The sequence below is a fragment of the Piliocolobus tephrosceles genome, chromosome 1 (assembly GCF_002776525.5).
Source record: "Piliocolobus tephrosceles isolate RC106 chromosome 1, ASM277652v3, whole genome shotgun sequence".
Taxonomy (NCBI): domain Eukaryota; kingdom Metazoa; phylum Chordata; class Mammalia; order Primates; family Cercopithecidae; genus Piliocolobus; species Piliocolobus tephrosceles.
In genome coordinates, this window is record NC_045434.1 from 160,450,573 (window position 1) to 160,468,803 (window position 18,231).

General features: G+C 40.5%; 1 protein-coding gene across 2 annotated transcripts in view; it reads right to left on the reverse strand.

Annotated features, from left to right (window-relative positions):
* The window catches only part of PATJ (PATJ crumbs cell polarity complex component), a 422,851-nt gene that overhangs the window by 365,473 nt on the left and 39,147 nt on the right, over positions 1 to 18,231 (reverse strand). For both annotated transcript variants that reach the window (XM_023187375.3, XM_023187368.3), the window contains exons 8-10: positions 9,793 to 10,011; positions 6,019 to 6,118; positions 1,547 to 1,638 (exon numbers count right to left, since the gene is read on the reverse strand). In XM_023187375.3, the coding sequence (XP_023043143.2) occupies positions 1,547 to 1,638; positions 6,019 to 6,118; positions 9,793 to 10,011 (411 nt within the window). The remainder of the gene's footprint in view (positions 1 to 1,546; positions 1,639 to 6,018; positions 6,119 to 9,792; positions 10,012 to 18,231) is intronic.

The window sequence follows — 18,231 nt, forward strand, 5'->3', positions numbered from 1 at the left end:
GAAGGAAGGAAGGAAGGAAGGAAGGAAGGAAGGAAGGAAGGAAGGAAGGAAGGAAGGAAGGAAGGAAGGAGAAGGGGGGAAGGGGGGAAGGTGGTAAGGGGAAAAAGGGGGAAGGGGAAAAGGGGGAAAGGGGGGAAGGAGGGAAGGGGGAAAGGCAGGAAGGGAGGAAGGAGGGAAGGGGGAAGGAAGGGAAAGAAAGAGGAAGGGAGGGAAAGAAAGAGGAAGAAAAGAAAGAAAAAAGAAAAGTAAAGAAAAGAAAAGAATTAATTTAGACCTTAGGATATATATATATATATATATATATATTAGCCGCCACCTCGCCCGGCTAATTTTTTTCTTTATTTTTTAGTAGAGACGGGGTTTCACCGTGTTAGCCAGGATGGTCTCGATCTCCTGACCTCGTGATCCGCCCGTCTCGGCCTCCCAAAGTGCTGGGATTACAGGCTTGAGCCATCGCGCCTCGCGGATATATTTTTGAATAAGGATGTAAAACTAGTAAAACATGCTGAGAAACTTCCTCACATACTAGAAAGCAAATTCAAATTTGTCACTTAACTAACAGCCTGAGAGATATAAAAGACTTTAATCTCTGATGCAATTCAAAATTCAAAAAGCCATAAAAGATGACCAGTTATTATACATAGCTCTCAAGATGTATTAATAGAAGTCATTATTATCAAAACTGAAGAAGTCATCTAATACTTCATCCCTCTATTCATATCACCACATGATATTTTCAAGAAACACACTGATCTCCCTCCAGTAGGTCTTCTAGTTTTCTGAAAAAGTGTGAGCAAGAACAGTATTCTTAATCTATGTCAAGCCCAATTCCTGAAGTCTATCTGGACCAATAGGCTTCCTCTCTCAATCTTCTTTGAGCTAGCTATAAGTATTTCATCTTTCCCTATAAGGCTTTTAAAGCCAACAGTCATGAAATGTGCTTAGATAGATTTGAAGGACAAGGACTCAAATCATACCACGCATTTGTTTCTATGTTAAGCAATGTGTATGTATACATGTGTATAGACATTAATATAAGTATATATATAAATTGAACTAATTTCTACTAAATGGGGGAAAGATCAGTTTTAATTGATAAAAGGTAACTATTATATTCTTAAATATGTAAAATACCTCAATTTTAGTTGTACTCATAATTATTAATAGGAAAACTACTTTCACAAAAAGATAAAAAGAGCTGGTTAATGGCCTATTAATTACAGATAAAATGGGTGAGTTTAAAGAACACAGTGTGGTACTCGCAGGGTTTTCTAGAAGAATGCTAGAACATCTTTCAAACATACATGTATAGAAAAAATATCTTTTTTTACCAATATGTTTAGTGAATCCTTTATGTACTGACAGTGAAAAAAAAGTTAATGTAGGAAGAAGAGTCCAAAATAATGAGATTTTACTGTACAACAAACTTAATTTTTTAAAAAACCTTATAAAACTATATTAAGCTATTCCCCCCCACATGTATTATAATAATGATCAACCTTTTTTTCAACTAGAATCAAACCTAAAACAGAGGCTAATTACTTACAGCAACTATTTTGTCATTCACTTGAATGTGGCCATTGTGGTACGCAGCACTGCCAGGTATTATACTTTTCACATAAATCCCTGAAGCTTCCCCTTAAGGTGCACATACATACAGAAAAAGGAAGAAAATTCTAATTAGGCCTTGATTGCAAAATTTGTATCAAGAGGTTAATTAGCTAACGGGGTTGACTGGAGGTTTGATAAATACTATTTTGAATACAAGCAGAGAAATTGATGGATTATTTCAAACTGTCACCATCTCAAGTGACCCGAATTTGAAATGATTTGACTGATGACTACTCTTCTGGAAAAATAATCAGTAATGGAACCCTGATGAAATGTACTCTAATTTAAGCTGGAATTCAGGACAGCCCAGAGTAAGTCTGACTCTCTCTTAGTCTCTCTCTACTCTTATTACTGATGTGGCATAACACTTCATCATTTTTTTTTTTACCATCACTATGACAAGAGTCTCCTAGGTCTTCCTGCCTATATTTAGATCACTGCCCATGTTAGCTTAACAGACACAGAAATAAGAAAACTACATATTATCTTTTTGTTTGTTTCCTTTTTTGAGACGGAGTTTTGCTCTTGTCGCCCAGGCTGGAGTGCAATGGCACGATCACAGCTCACTGCAACCTCCACCTCCAGAGTTCAAGCAATTCTCCTGCCTCCTAAGTAGCTGGAATTACAGGCGCCCACTACCACACCCAGATAATTTTCATATTTTTAGTAGAGATGGGGTTTCACCATGTTGGTCAGGCTGGTCTCGAATTCCTGACCTCAAGTGATCCATCCACCTAGGCCTCCCAAAGTGCTGGGATTACAGGTATGAGCTACCACGCCTGGCCCAGAAAAGCACATATGGTCTTAACAACTACAAAAAAAAAATTAGTATGAGCTCAGCAACATGAAATAATCTTTATATATTATAAAATAAAACACTGAAACAGACAAATGGCTATAAAAATTTTTTTAATTTAAAATGTAAAACTTTAATTGTAAAGCATGCCTTCCATGGGCAGGGACAGGAAGGGAAACTGGAAAATAAAACACAATAGATCTGCATGATTTTACATTTTTATTTCCAAATAAACTCAAAACATTATTTGTAGCCCAGGTGTAGCTGTTCAGTTGTAATCCCAGCACTTTGGGAAGCTGAGGCGGGAGGATCACCTGAGCCCTGGACTTTGAGGCCAGCCTGGGTGACATAGTGGGATGTCATCTCTACAAAAAATTTTAAAATTAGCTAGGAGTGATGGTGTATGCCTGTGATTCCAGCTACTCTGGAGGCTGAGGCATGAGAGTCACCTGAGCCCAGGAGCTTAAGGCTTGTCTCTTAAAAAAAAAAAAAAAATTTCCGGGCACGGTGGCTCACACCTGTAATCCCAGCACTTTGGGAGGCTGAGGCAGACAGATCACTTGAGGTCAGGCGTTCAAGACCAGCCTGGCCAACATGGCGAAACCCTGTTTCTACGAAAGTACAAAAATTAGCTGGGCGTGATGGTGCACATCTAATCCCAGCTACTTGGGAGGCTGAGGCAGGAGAATCGCTTGAACCCAGAAGGTGGAGGATGCAGTAAGCTGAGATCGTGCCACTGTACTCCAGCCTGGGCAACAGAACAAGATTCTGTTTCAAAAAAAAAAAAAAACTGTATAAGAAAAAATAAACATAAATTGCTTCCCATTGCCAACAAAATAAAATATAAATTTCATAGAATCACATTCAAGGCCTTCCATAATCTGCCCAAATTTATTTTTTGACTTCAATTTCCACTACAACTTTCCAAGAAAATAAGTCTGGACACACCAGGCTCTTATTATTACTATTTTTTTTGAAACAAGGCCTGGCTCTGTTGCCCAGGTTGCAGGTTGGTGTGTAGTGGCACAATCACGGCTCACCGCAGCTTCTCCCTCCCCAGTTCAAGCGATCCTCCCACCTCAGCCTCCTGAGTAGCTGAAGCTACAATTTTTTTAATTTTTTGTAGAGACAGGGTTTCACCATGTTGCCCAAGCTGGTCTTGAACTTCTGGCCTCAAATGAACCGCCAGCCTCAGCCTCCCAAAGTGCTGGGATTACAGGCATGAACCACCAAGCCTGGTCCACAGCACACACTTGACATTTCCCCCAAAACAGCTAGCATTTTCATGATTTTACCTTTTCTCTAGCTTCTTTCTTCTGGTAAACTTTGACCTATCAAAACCCTTCTTCTTTTCCATTCATAGCTCAAAAGCTGCCTTCTTTGTGAATTCTCCATTTCCCTCTGACAAACTGAATATGTCATCTGCCATACCATGATAGTTTGCTTGTACAGTGGGCCCCGCATATCTGCAGATTTCACATCTGCAGAATGTGAACCGGGTGTGGTGGTGCGCACCTGTAGTCCCAGCTACTGGGGAGTCTGAGGCACAAGAGTCACTTGAACCTGGGAGGCAGAGGTTGTAGTGAGCCGAGATCACGCCACTGCACTACAGCTCTGGGTGACAGAGCAAGACTCCATCTCACAAAAGGAAAAAAAAAAATGATAATAATAATTTTTAAGAAAGAACTAAGTGTTTCTTACACATTTGTCTCCCTGAACAGACTTTTCTTATTCATTTTTCTACCCTCTCCAGAACTGCTCAAAAGTCCAACGAATAGAATACAGCAAAAATGATTTTCAAAGACTACTTTTTAAAAAGCATGTTGAGTTGTGTTTGGGTTTGCCTGCTCCCTGCCACCCCTAACTACCCAGTCCAAAAAACTTTTGAGGGTAAAGAAATAGCTGGGCACGGTGGCTCAAGCCTGTAATCCCAGCACTTTGGGAGGCCGAGACGGGCGGATCACGAGGTCAGGAGATTGAGACCATCCTGGCTAACACGGTGAAACCCCGTCTCTACTAAAAATACAAAAAACTAGCTGGGTGAGGTGGCGGGTGCCTGTAGTCCCAGCTACTCGGGAGGCTGAGGCAGGAGAATGGCGTAAAAACCCGGGAGGCGGAGCTTGCAGTGAGCTGAGATCTGGCCACTGCACTCCAGCCTGGGGAACAGAGCAAGACTCTGTCTCAAATAATAATAATAATAATAATAATAATAATAATAAATAAATAAAAGAAATAAAATGGGCCAGGCATGGTGGCTCGCGCCCGTAATCCCAGCACTTTGGGAAGCCAAGGCAGGTGGATCATCTGAGGTCATGAGTTTGAGACCACCCTGGCCAACATAGTGAAACCCTGTCTCTGCTAAAAATACAAAAATTATCTGGGTGTGGTGGTGCATGCCTGCGGTCCTAGCTACCAGAAGGCTGGGGTAGGAGAATCTCTTGAAACTGGGAGGTGAAGGTTGCAGTGAGCCAAGATTGCTCCACTGCACTCCAGCCTGGGCGACAGAGTGACGCTCTGTCTCAAAAAAAAAAAAAAAAAGAAGTAAAACAGTAAAAAGATACTTTCCTTTCTTCGGTAATGTAAACATGTAATTTTCTCAATGTTCTACCAGTCATTCACTTTCACTTAGGCACAAAATCATAAGTTTAGGAACTAATGATTCCTCTAACCACACTTAACATACTAAAAACTACTCAAAGTGTTTTTTTGCAACATTATTATACAATCCACACTGAGCTCTTTTGAATGTCATTAAATTCTGAACCTAAATAAAGGTGGCACTTAGAATCTAAAGGTTTGAAAAAAGATATTTCATTAGGCTAAAATAGCACAAGGTGGTCTGACATGAATTTCATTCAGGACTTTGAATACATTAGCACTCTTAATCCTTCCACCTGCTGTAATTATGCAAAATAACAATTTTTTTTAAGGAAATGAACTCTGCAATCTTGCTATTAAAAAATACCAGAACATTTTATAACTCTGAATTTTCATATTATTAGCAAATATTTATGGAAAACTTTATTTTTTTCTTACCCTAATAATTATCTTAAAATAAAGGAATAAACCTTATAGTGAAAGTTACCAAAGCTTTGCAGATAGGAGTTGAGAGAGTTTTATTCAGAGATACTTGAACTGTGTATTTATTCTCATAGTTTATTCCTTTTACATGAAAGGAAAATAGTTCTAATGAAAATGCCTGTTTTAACTTTTTTTTTTAGTGATAAAACATAATAGTCATACTTTGGGAACATTTACAATATGAAATATATACAGTAATCAATTTACTTATCACAAATCTAATCTATCATAATATATTAACAATATTCATAATATAGCTATTTTACAAACAAGAGAAGGTACAATTCAATTATTATACACTGAGCTGGCCAATTATATTATTTTGTTAATGGATATCAAGCCAGCTATAAAACTACTGAGATAAAAATGTGACTCTGTAATCACTGAGAAGTGACTGGTTGCTAGCATAGATTCATGGTTTTATTGTTCAAGATTTAAATTAAAATCCTCAAGTATTTAATTTTACTATCTAGAAACCTTAACATCCTTTACAATTATTTCCAAATATAAAATAGAAATGATTCATTTACCCGTATGAGATGTTCCAACATAGCCAACAATTCTAATTCCAAGACTCTGCCCATCTTTTTTCACGAGCTCAACATTGTAAGTTTCAAAAAGAGAACTGTCCTAAAAGGAAAAACCAAATTTAATTATATATGCTTAGTGGCATACCTATGTGTACATAGGCAATCTGCGCAAGGTTTGTCAAGTATTTTCTTAGCGCCTATGGTAGGCAGAATTTTAAGACGGTCCCATGACCTTCAATCCCTTATGCTATTCCCATATTGATGCCATATTACATGGCAAAATGGAGATTATCCAGGTGGGCCTAATCTCATCACTGGAGTCCTTTAAAGGCAGAGTTTTCTCCTGCTGGTAGTAGAAAGGGAAATGAAAAAGATCTGAATCATTAAGGACTCAACTTGTGGTTTGAAGATGGAGGGAGTCACGTGACAAGTAATGTGGGGGACCTTAAGGAGCCGAAAGAGGTCTCTGGCTGCCAGCCAACAAATAAAAGGGGACCTCAGTCCTACAGTTGCAAGGAACAAGATTCTGCCAACAATCTGAATGAGACTGGACGTGGACTATCCCCAGGGCATCCAGAAAAGAGCTCAGCCAGGCCCAAACCTTGATTTTGGCCTTTGTAAGAAGCTAAGCAAAGGCCAGGTACACTGGCTCACACCTATAATCCCAGCATTTTGGGAGGCCGAGGCGGGCAGATCACCTGAGGTCAGGAGTTTGAGACCAGCCTGGCCAGCATGGTAAAACCCCGTCTCTACTAAAAATACAAAAATTAGCCAGGCGTGGTGGCACATGCCTGTAACCCCCACTGCTCCGGAGGCTGATACAGGAGGATCGCTTGAACCCAAGAGGCGGAGGCTGCAGTGAGCCAAGATCACACCACTGCACTCCAGGCTGGGCAACAGAGGAAGACTCTATCTCAAAAAAGAAAAAGAAAAAAAAGAAAAAGAAAAAAAGAAGCTACAGCAGCTAAGCAGAGAGCCCAGCCAAGCCCACCCTGAATTCTGACCTACAGAACTGTGAACTAACAAAGGACATTGTTTTAAACCAGTAAATTTATTATACAACAATAGAAAACTAATATAACCACTTAGAAAAAAGTTAGGCTATATTGGTATCTGAAAGAACTACGAACATAAAGAAAAATTTAGAAACAAAACGTAAAACTAATTATTGTTCAGTAATATAAAAATATAGACCTAAAACTTATTTTATTTTCTTCTTTGTTGTTGGTTTTTTTTTTTTTTTTTTTTTTTTTGAGGCAGAGTCTCGCTCTGTCGCCCGGACTGGAGTGCAGTGGCCGGATCTCAGCTCACTGCAAGCTCCGCCTCCCGGATTTACGCCATTCTCCTGCCTCAGCCTCCCGAGAAGCTGGGACTACAGGCGCCCGCCACCTCGCCCGGCTAGTTTTTGTATTTTTAGTAGAGACGGGGTTTCACCGTGTTAGCCAGGATGGTCTCCATCTCCTGACCTCATGATCCGCCCGTCTCAGCCTCCCAAAGTGCTGGGATTACAGGCTTGAGCCACTGCACCCGGCCTGTTGTTGGTTTTTTTGTTTTTTTTTTCCAGAGACAGAATCTTGCTCTGTCACTCAAGCAGGAGTGCAATGCAGCAGTCACAGCTTATTGCAACCTCAAACTCCTGGCCTCAAGCAATCCTCCCCCTTCAGCCTTCCAGGTAGCTGGGACTACAGGTGTGAGTTACTGCATCTGGCCCTAAAACTTATTTTCAATACTCGTCTTTTAAACTATTCTGTAAATGAGTAAGGTGTCTAAATACATAATACTTTGCTTTTAATTCAAAACATTAACATGAGAAAGTAAATAATTGATTCGATCAAGTTTCCACTTATCACATATCCACATTTGTCTCTCACTACAAAGTAGAAGGCTCCAGGGAACTAGAGTAATAGAGGAAAAAGAAAATGTAACCACAATTTGGAGAAACTATTTTTTTTTTTTGAGACAGAGTCTTACTCTGTCACCCAGGCTAGAGTGCAGTAGCAGGATCTCGGCTGACTGCAACTTCCACCTCCCGGGTTCAAGTGATTCTCCTGCCTCAGTCTCCTAAGTAGCTGGGATTACAAGCGTGTGCCACCACTCCTGGCTAATCTTTGTATTTTTAGTAGAGTTGGGTTTCACCATGTTGGCCAGGCTGGTCTCGAACTCCTGGCCTCATGTGATCCACCCGCCTTAGTCTCCCAAAGTGCTGGGATTACAGGCGTGAGCCACCAATACCAGTTGGAGAAACTTTTTAAAGGTTCTGATATTTCAAATAGAAAACTTCCACTCATACAGTTCCAAGTAGAGAAAGGCAACAATTTCCCAGAATACACAGAATGACATCTCAGGTGATGATAATCAGTGGCCTTCCACCCTTTTCCCACCATAATCATTTCTCTTTCCTTTTGTTTTTGTTTCTTTCTTTCTTTTTTTTAACAGAGTCTTGTCCTGTTCCCCAGGCTGGAGTGCAGTGACGCCATCTCAGCTCACTGCAACTGCCTGCTTTTCAGCTCACTGCACTGCAACTGCAGCTCACTGCCTCCTCGGTTGAAGTGACTCAGCCGTAGAATCCAGGACTACAGGTGTGCACCACATCTGGCTAATTTTTGTATTTTTAGTAGAGATTGGGTTTTGCTATGTTGGCCAGGCTGGTCTTGAACTCCTGACCTCAGGCGATCCACCCACCTTGGCCTCCCAAAGTGCTGGGATTAGAGGCATGAGCCACCACGTCCGGCCCATTTCTCTTTTCTTTCCTCTTCCTCCTGGACCCTTCCTTTAACACCTATTTCTGGCCAGTCATGGTGGCTCACGCCTGTAATCCCAGCACTTTGGGAGGCCAAGGTGGGCAGATCACCTGAGGTCAGAAGTTCGAGACCAGCCTGACCAACATGGAGAAACTCCGATCTCTACTAAAAATACAAAATTAGCCAGGCGTGGTGGTACATGCCTGTAATCCCAGCTACCTGGGAGGCTGAGGCAGGAGAATCACTTGAACCTGGGAGGTGGAGGTTGTGGTGAGCCGAGATGACGCCACTGCACTCCAGCCTGGGCAATAAGAGCGAAACTCCATCTCAAAAACAAAACAAAACAAACAAACAAAAAACCCATTTCTTTGCTTTTACTTTATTATGTCTTCACTAAAAGCCTGTGTTGAGATAGTGGGAAGGAGCTTGGAATGGATCAGAAAGATGTAAATTCAAATTCCAGTTTTGCAACTTACTCCCTATAAAGTCTTTAACATGATGTTTGACTTTATTTTCCTCATCTATTAGATGTACAATAAGGCTTATCTGGTGGAATTACTGTGAAGACTTCAGATGACCTGAACAATTCCAGGTGTTTGATAATTAAAAATATTATTATTATATAACTAAAATAATTAGCATAATAAATATTATTATTGATATCCATTCCCTTTAGCCAGCCTGTGGCTACCAGTGATAATTCTCACACATCAGCCAGTGTTAACAGTTTTCCCTCCACCACCTGGATGTCTCCTCACCAGCCCAGTGAAATAGACAAGGCAAGTATTATTATTCTTCAATTTATAAATAAGTCACTGATGCTAAGGGAGGCTGAACAACTTAACCCTGAGAAACAGCAAAATAGAAAACCAACATGTCTAATGTCTCCAAATGAGTCTTTTTATTTTCCTGTTTCACTGGTGAGCGCGCAACTCACACCAATGTGGTGCTTCAAGTTGAAAGAATTTCTTATCTTACAGTGTGTCACACCCAGGCTTTGGTTTAAGATGAAAGAATGATATGTATAACTCACAGAACCAGGGCCCTTGCTGGCTACAGTAGGCAGGGCAACAGGTAAGGCTGCAGGGGCAGGAGGGGTGACTGAAATGTCACCAGCTGGATCTCTAGCAACGAGCATCCTGACTGAATTCCCACAGTTCCTTAGAACTTGTGCAACTTGCTCGCTGGTCATTCCCTGTACGTTTGTGCCACCAATCTTCAAGATGTGGTCCCCTGTCTGGAGTCTTCCATCCTTCAATCCAAGAAAAAGACATAATTATTTCAAGAAACCAATGCTCTAACTTCACTAGTTAGTAACAGTTCATCAGATTTTTGGCTCTGGCAAAATGGCTGACAATGAAGCCACCTAAAATGCTGAATACAATGGAGTACTGTTAATAACTCGCTGAAATGGCGAGAGTAAAGGAATTTCACGTAGAACACAAAGGAAAGGCTCAAAATGAGAAAAGTAACAGTAATCTAAAAAAGACCTTTGCTTGAGGGTATAAGCTCATGCCTAATGGCCTAGAGTTGGGTGTTAATGGCCATGTGTGCAAGGAAAAGGACAGAAAAGCCAGGGCCTCAAGAAGGAAAGGTCAGAACAGAAGCCTCCAGCATAAAGCTGGGAACTTGAAAACCAACATCCTCAGTGACATGTTTGAGGAATAGAAAGATGCCAGTGCGGCTACAAGAAAATGAGGAAAAAAAAGAGTAATCTAAGAGATGGGAGAGTTAACGGAGTCAGACAGTATAGGACATCTTCTTTGCATGATTGGGAAGAGAAGGCATTGAGTAGGATTTTGAAACAGAGGAGTGACATTACCTGACTGACTTTAACAACAGAATTCAAGCTTCTGTGCTTAAAATAAACTACAGAAGAGGAAACGAGAGAAGCAAAAATACGAGTTGGGAGGCCTTAGCAATAATCCACAATAGCTTGGGTGTGGTTCACAGTTGGGGTGCTCAGAAGTGAGATGAGAGAGAGAGAGAGATACAGAGAGAGAGAGAGAGATAGTTTTTTGTTTTGTTTTGTTTTTTAATCAGAATCTCGCGCTCTGTCACCCAGGCTGGAGGGCAATGGCGTGATCTCAGCTCACTGCAACCTCCGCCTCCAGGGTTCAAGGGATTCTCCTGCCTCAGCCTCCTGAATAGCTGGGATTACAGGTGCGCACCACCACACTCAGCTAATTTTTGTATTTTTAGTAGAGACGGGGTTTCACCATGTCGTGCTGGTCTCAAACTCCTGACTTCATGATCCACCCACCTCACCTCTCAAAGTGCTTGGATTACAGGTGTGAGCCACCATGCCTGGCCAAGATATATTTTTAATAAACTGTCAATAGGATCTGCAGATAGCTTCTATATGGGCTATGAGGAGGGAAAAGGGTCAAAACTCCCAAGTTTTTAGCCTGAGCAACTGGAAAGATAGAGTTGCCACGAACTGAGATGAAGACTACAGAGGTACAGATGGGAGAGGTGGAAATCAGGAGTTCAGTTTCAGAGCTGTTGTCTTAGATACCTATTAGACATTCAAGTGGAGGTAACGGGTATATAGCCAGATACACAAATCTGAAGTTCAGTAGAGAAATCCAGACTACACATTTAAATTTGGGAGTTGGGGAGAGGTTAAAAAAAAAAAAAAACCTTATGGGTCATCAGCACATAGGAGGTATTTAAAGTCATGAGTCTACCAGCACAGTGGCTCACACCTGTAATCCCAGCACTTTGGGAGGCCAAGGTAGGTGGATCACTTGAGGCCAAGAGTTCGAGACCAGCCTGGCCAATATGGAGAAACCCCGTCTCTACTAAAAATACAAAAATTAGCCAGGTGTGATGGCACACACCTATAATCTCAACTACTCGGGAGGCTGAGGCATGCAAATCGCTTAAACCTGGGATGCGGAGGTTGCAGTGAGCCAAGATCACGTCACTGCACTCCAGCTTAGGCGACCCAGAGCTAGACTCTTATCTCATAAAAAATAAAAATAAAATAAATAAATAAATAAAGTCAAGATTCCAGATGAGTTGAAAGAAAAGATACATAATGTTATATTTCTTAAGCTAGGTGGTATGTATTATACACTGGTAATTATTGTTTTGTTTTGCTGAGATGGAGTCCCACTTTGTTGCCCAAGTTGGTCTTGCAAATAATTATTGTTTAATTATCATTTAAAATGTGCACAGATATTATATACATTCTTTTACATGTATATTTCATACACAGAAGGTAAATAATTTATCAAAATGAGTATCTGTTCAAAATGTTCATTTCCCTTCTTCGATAAATTTTTGAAACAGCTAATTTTTACAAAAATTTTCCTAAATTTGTTTAGTCAGAAATTTTGAATTCACCCTACTTATCTTTATTACAGCACATTAAAGATACCACAATGTTAACACAGCTAGCTTTATTTAAACTTATACATGCAGAGCACCTTACAGGTTCAAAATCACTTTCATGTACCATCTCACTTAGAGAAGGACAACTATCAAATGAGAAAAACTGAGATACAAAAAGTTTGACTGACTTGACCAAGGTCACAAAGCTGATAAAAGTGTTGAACCAAAGCTGAATCCAAGTTGCTCACTAAGACTACTCTCATCCAGTTATTTGCCTTATACTTCAATATCTCCAGAGTAACATTACTGTAGCAAGTCAATCTCCTACACGCAAAGGCTGCTAGTAGATAGTAAATGTACTGCTTTCCTATTCTCCAAGAAACTGCCTATAACTCTCAAAAAGTTTGAATGAAATGAAGATGAAAAATAGATATTCTGCAACACGGAGAGAAAGCTTGAGAACAGAGCAATGACTATTGGGTTAATCCGGTTCTAAGCTTCAATCTCCTAGTTCCAGGTGGCACCACCTGCAAGCTAAAGATGAGATTCTGAAGGTAGAAGTTTTTCTAAAAAACCTTTAGACTGAAACGTCTATTCTCCATCCTTCCTTTTCGCCAATTTTACAGGAACCTAAATGAAGGAATGCTTTAGATTGAAATAATGTGTACAAAGCTCTGTGCTTTGTTGTAAATGCTGCAGAAGCCACTAGAAAGGACTGGAAGTGAAGAGAAGTGGTGCAGCAGAAATGCAATTTAACTCAGAAACATCTGGAAAGACTTAGAAAATGGAAACAGATGCAAGGAGGATATTGTTATGAAAAAAGGAATGAAGAATTGCTGGATTTCTACTTTAATAGTGATAATTTGATATTCTGTTTTCATCCATGCAACAGACTTGAAACAAAATAAGCAACTACTTAAGAGAAAGTCAGTGGTCCTGATGAAAAATAAAGGTAAAGTTGCCTCTGTAAATCAAACTATTCTATTGAAGAAATTATGCCTTGATCAAAAAATTTTAAAAAAATATGTCTAATAAGTGTTTTCATCCTTGGCTTGGCCAAAGAAGGACATTTTATCATAAAGTATATTTTTAGTCACTTCCTAGGCATTAGTTTTCTTCTATTTTACCTCAACTCTTAATTTAAAATGATGTCGATAATTTGCATCTGTCACTGAAAGCCAAACATTTTCTTCCTGCAGAAAAGCAGGTGTTCTAAAGAATTCATAAGCACAAAAATAGTCATTAGTCAGATTGATAGAAAGACACCAAAATGACAGCTACCTTGTCTAAGTCCAGCAGCCCCAGTCTGCATTTTATTGATATTTTCTGATCAACATTCTCCTTCCATAACCTGTCTCTGTGTGAGGAAACAAAAAGTCCCTTTTGTTCTTTAACAGAAATCGTCAATCAATGAAAACCAATAAATAGCTATGCCAAGATTCAAGTACACAGCATGCTAATCAAACATTCACATATAAAAGTTTTATTAATCCATAGATTCTTTCAAAAGAGAAAAAAATTACGCATATTGGCGAAGATAGTGTAAAAGGCAGAAAAATTAAAATAGCTGATGCAACAGGGGTATCACACACTTACAGTGAATGTACACCAGTAATCCCAGCACTTTGGGAGGCCGAGGCTGGCACATCACCTGAGGTCAAGAGTTTTTGTTTTTGTTTTGTTTTTGTTTTTGTTTGAGACGGAGTCTCACTCTGTTGCCAGACCAGCCTGGCCAACATAGTGAAACCCCATATCTACTAAAAACACAAAAATTAGCTGGGAGTGGTGGTGAGCACCTGTGATCCCAGCTACATGGGAGGCTGAGGCACAAGACTTGAACCTGGGAGGTGGAGGATGCAGTGAGCCAAAATCATACCACTGCACTCCAGCCTGAGCAACAGAGAAAGAAAGACACTGTCTCAAAAAAACAAACAAAAAAAAAGTAGCAACTTTAGGCTAAAAAAAAAAAACCCACATTACTTTGCATTTTAACTTCTCTGATATGCTGTTGTGTATGATAATTTTAAAAAATTTTTAAAACCTATAGTAATTCAGACCTGAGCTACAAAAGAAGAAATCAAATTTGTTTCTTCAAAAACTAAAAAATGAGGCCGGGCGCGGTGGCTCAAGCCTGTAATCCCAGCACTTTGGGAGGCCGAGACGGGCGGATCACGAGGTCAGGAGATCGAGACCATCCTGGCTAACACGGTGAAACCCCGTCTCTACTAAAAACTACAAAAACTAGCCGGGCGAGGTGGCGGGCGCCTGTAGTCCCAGCTACTCCGGAGGCTGAGGCAGGAGAATGGCATAAACCCGGGAGGCAGAGCTTGCAGTGAGCTGAGATCCGGCCACTGCACTCCAGTCCGGGCGACAGAGCGAGACTCCGCCTCAAAAAAAAAAAAAAAAAAAAAAAACAAAAACTAAAAAATGAGTCCAGGTACCCATGGCTCACACCTGTAATCCCAACACTTTGGGAAGACTGCTTGAAGTCAGGAGTTGGAAGCTACAGTGAGCTAGGATCGCACCACTGCACTCTAGCCTAAGTGACAGAGCAAGACTCTGTCTCTATTTAGGAAAAAAAAAAAAAAGGCACCAAATACTTCCACAACTGAGAAAATGAAATAATAACTACGTTTGATTCCAGGCCAATTTTATTATTGGTCTTCAATCAAAAGGCAACATGTCATTGATAGAAAAGTGTAACTTTATAAAACAAAATAAGCACTTTTTCCCTAAAGGAATTAAAGAAACTATCCTATCCTACTCAAATTCCCAGAGCACTCATTAACTGATTTTTAAAGATAAAGAAAATATCCGTTCATAGAATCACTCAAAGCAAAATTGCTTGGGACTAACCAACCATTTAGTGACCTCAAGCTGGGCCTTCCTTACTCTACACTGAAAAGTCTGTCAAAGTCCACATCCACCCTCAAACCCTTGCTTGGTTCCATTCCTTCGTAGTATTAGGTTACTGGGTAGTCAATAGACTCATATTTTAACTGCTTCATACCAAAATGTCATAATGTATGACAACCTTTAAATAGGCTGTGTTCTGAAGACAACGAGGTATCCCAGTACACCTGACTGCCCTAGAACTTCCTCAGATCACATGAAATAGGTTTCTGCACTTCAAGGGTTTTACACTGCCCATTATCAATGTCACACAAAACAAAACAAAACAAAAAGTACCTCCCAAAAAGATGTTTACCTCTTGCTACAACTGATAGAATGTTCTCAAGGTGAGTGTTTCAAGCACTGTGAATTTTGGAGAGGCTCTGAGGCTTACAGAGAGATAGGCCTTTTAGCTACCCTTTTAATATCATATAATTTCCCTATCCATGGAATTGGCCCGATTATATTAACTGATTGGACATTGTAACTAGATCTCAATAATGTTTCTTAAAAGATTTCTATAAATCAATCAATTTTTTTACATAAATAAATGCTATTCTCTACTTCATTTCTTTTACATCATTAGTGGCAGGACACAACAGAAAGACAAGTAAGGGCTTTGGAATCAGATGCACCCAAGTTCAAATCCTAGCTCTACTTTGGTCAAGTTGTGTGGCCAAAGGTCAGTTGTTTATCTTACCTAAGTCTCAGATCCTTCTTAAGCAAAATGAGAATAAATTTCTCTCTCATTGGGTTATAAGCATTTTGGGAACTAAGAGGCATTGTGCTAAGCATGTTACATTGATTAACATTGAATTTTCACACAGACTTTTATTTAAGGCAAGCAAAATTATCTCCTGCCAAAAAATAAAAAGCATTAACTTTCCTCGGAAAGGCCTTCTTACAAGGTTAGCCCTTGGCTAACACCTGGGAGCTTAGATTCTGTGAGGGGTCTCACCATTCCCTGGTAAAAATGGCTCAAGGTGCCTAAAGAGTGAACACCTGCATTCTTCTGCAAGTCTAGGTCTTCAGTATATGCTACACAGTGTGTGCCTCTGTGACCAGCATCCAGTAATAACCCTACGTTTTGGCAGAGTCTCTGATGGGCTTCCATGGCAGACGTTTCAGATGTGTGGTCATAATTCACCACTGGAAGATTTAAGTGTGTCCTATATGACTCCACAGGGAGAGGACTCGTGGAAGCTTGTGCCTGGTTTCCTCCAGGCTCCACCTTATGCAAGCTTTTCCATGTTGATTTTGCTTTGTATTCTTCACTGTAATAAATATAGCTGTGGGTACAACTGCATGCTGAGTTCTATGAATCCTCCTAGCAAGTCATCAAATCTGGTGTCTTGGGGACCATTTTAGAAACATGGAATTAAGCCAAGAAGTCATTTGCCCAGGGTGAGAGGTGGATTCAGAATTCAAGGCTTCATCTGTCTGATTCTAAAGCTCACATGCTATAATCCTATGCTCTTTCCTTTCAGAGGCTAATTTGGATGTAGATGTGTTGAGACGAATTTCTCCAAAGGTAGATAATAGGGAGGGTGTACACCATGTCTTGTGCCACAGCCTAGGGCCTGAGGGTGCTGTAGCTTAAGTCATTTCATGAGTTACAGCAAGCATAACATTGACTGGTAATAAGCAACAAATGAGGCCAGGCTGAGGAAGGAGATAAATTGGTTATAGCAAGAAGGCTGAAGAGATTTTATCTGCCATCAGCTGACATGAGAGGAAAGGAGAAGTGAATATTGCTCTGTCCCCTATGCCTAGGCCTTACCATATGCCCTAGAAGAGATAATAGCTCTGTTGTTCCTAGAGCTGGCTACTCCCTGTTGATAGATGTGAACAATTGTGCACAGGTGTATATCAGGAAAAGGAAACACTAGGATTAACTTTGGATAAATTCTAACGACAAAGCTCAGACTTCAGAATCAAACAGATATGGGCTCAATCCTGACTCTGTGGCTCACCTAGCTGCTGTAACCTTGGGCAATTTCTTAATGGTTTCCATATCTACAATTTGGGAATAAAACTTCTAAGAGTGTTTTGAAGGTTGCATGATAATAATGTACATTAAGCAGATAACAATGTCTGGCATAAGTACTTGCTTCTCTTTGAGCTCTTATGACCCTATGACAAGCATACCCTCTACCTCCTCTTTGATGATCTGAAATAGTGACGATCCCTTCCAGTAAAGGGCGAAAATCAGACTTGGGCTTTTTCCAACAATGCCTCAATGGGATTAATCTGGGAAACTCTGCACATCTTACTCTTGTGAAAATTCATAAAGCACGTTAGTATTTTAAAAGCTAAGAAAATTCTTACAGTAAAGAAACCTATCGGATTTTGTTTAAATTTACTTGACCCTTTGTTTTGCACAATAACCACTCCACTTTGCATTTCGGGAAAAAAAAATGCCTCTCCAACAAAAAAACCTATTAAAACTTCTAAGGCAGAGGCAGGAGGAGGGAGGGAATACAAAGAAAGGCATCCCAAATTTTTCCGCAACATTTTATTCTTTCTAGGTTACAAAAAAATTTTTAAAGAATCCTTAAAGAATATTGTGTTGTGCCACAGATGTGTGTGGTTTTTGTTTGTTTGTTCGTTTTGAGACAGAGTCTTCCTCTGTCACCCAGGCTGGAGTACAGTGGTGTGATCTTGGCTCACTGCAACCTCTGCCTCCCAGGTTCAAGCAATTCTCGTGCCTCAGCCTCCTAAGTAGCTGGGATTACAGGCATGCACCTCCACACCCGGCTAATTTTTTGTATTTTTAGTAGAGACAGTGTTTCACCATGTTGGCCAGGCTGCTCCCAAACTCCTGACCTCAAGTGATCTGCCCAGCTCAGCCTCCCAAAGTGTTGGGCTTACAGGCATGAGCCACCGCACCCAGCCACAGATGTGTTTTAAAGGTCTATAAAATGAACATTCTCAAACATTCTGGTCTCAGAACTTGCTACAGTTTGGATGGTTGTCCCCCCAAACCTCATGTTGAAATCTCATCCCCACTGTTGGAGGTGAGGCCCAATGGGAGGTGTTTGGGTCATGGGAGTGAATCCCTCATGAATGGCTTGGTGCAGTGAGTTCTTGCTCTGAGTTCTCTGCAGTGAGTTTACTTAGTGCAGTGAATTCTCACTCTGATTGTTAAAAAGAGAGTTGCCCCCCCTCCTCCGCCTCTCCACCCCAGCTTCCTCGCTGCCCATGTGATCTCTGCACACACTGGCTGTCCATCTTCCCCCAT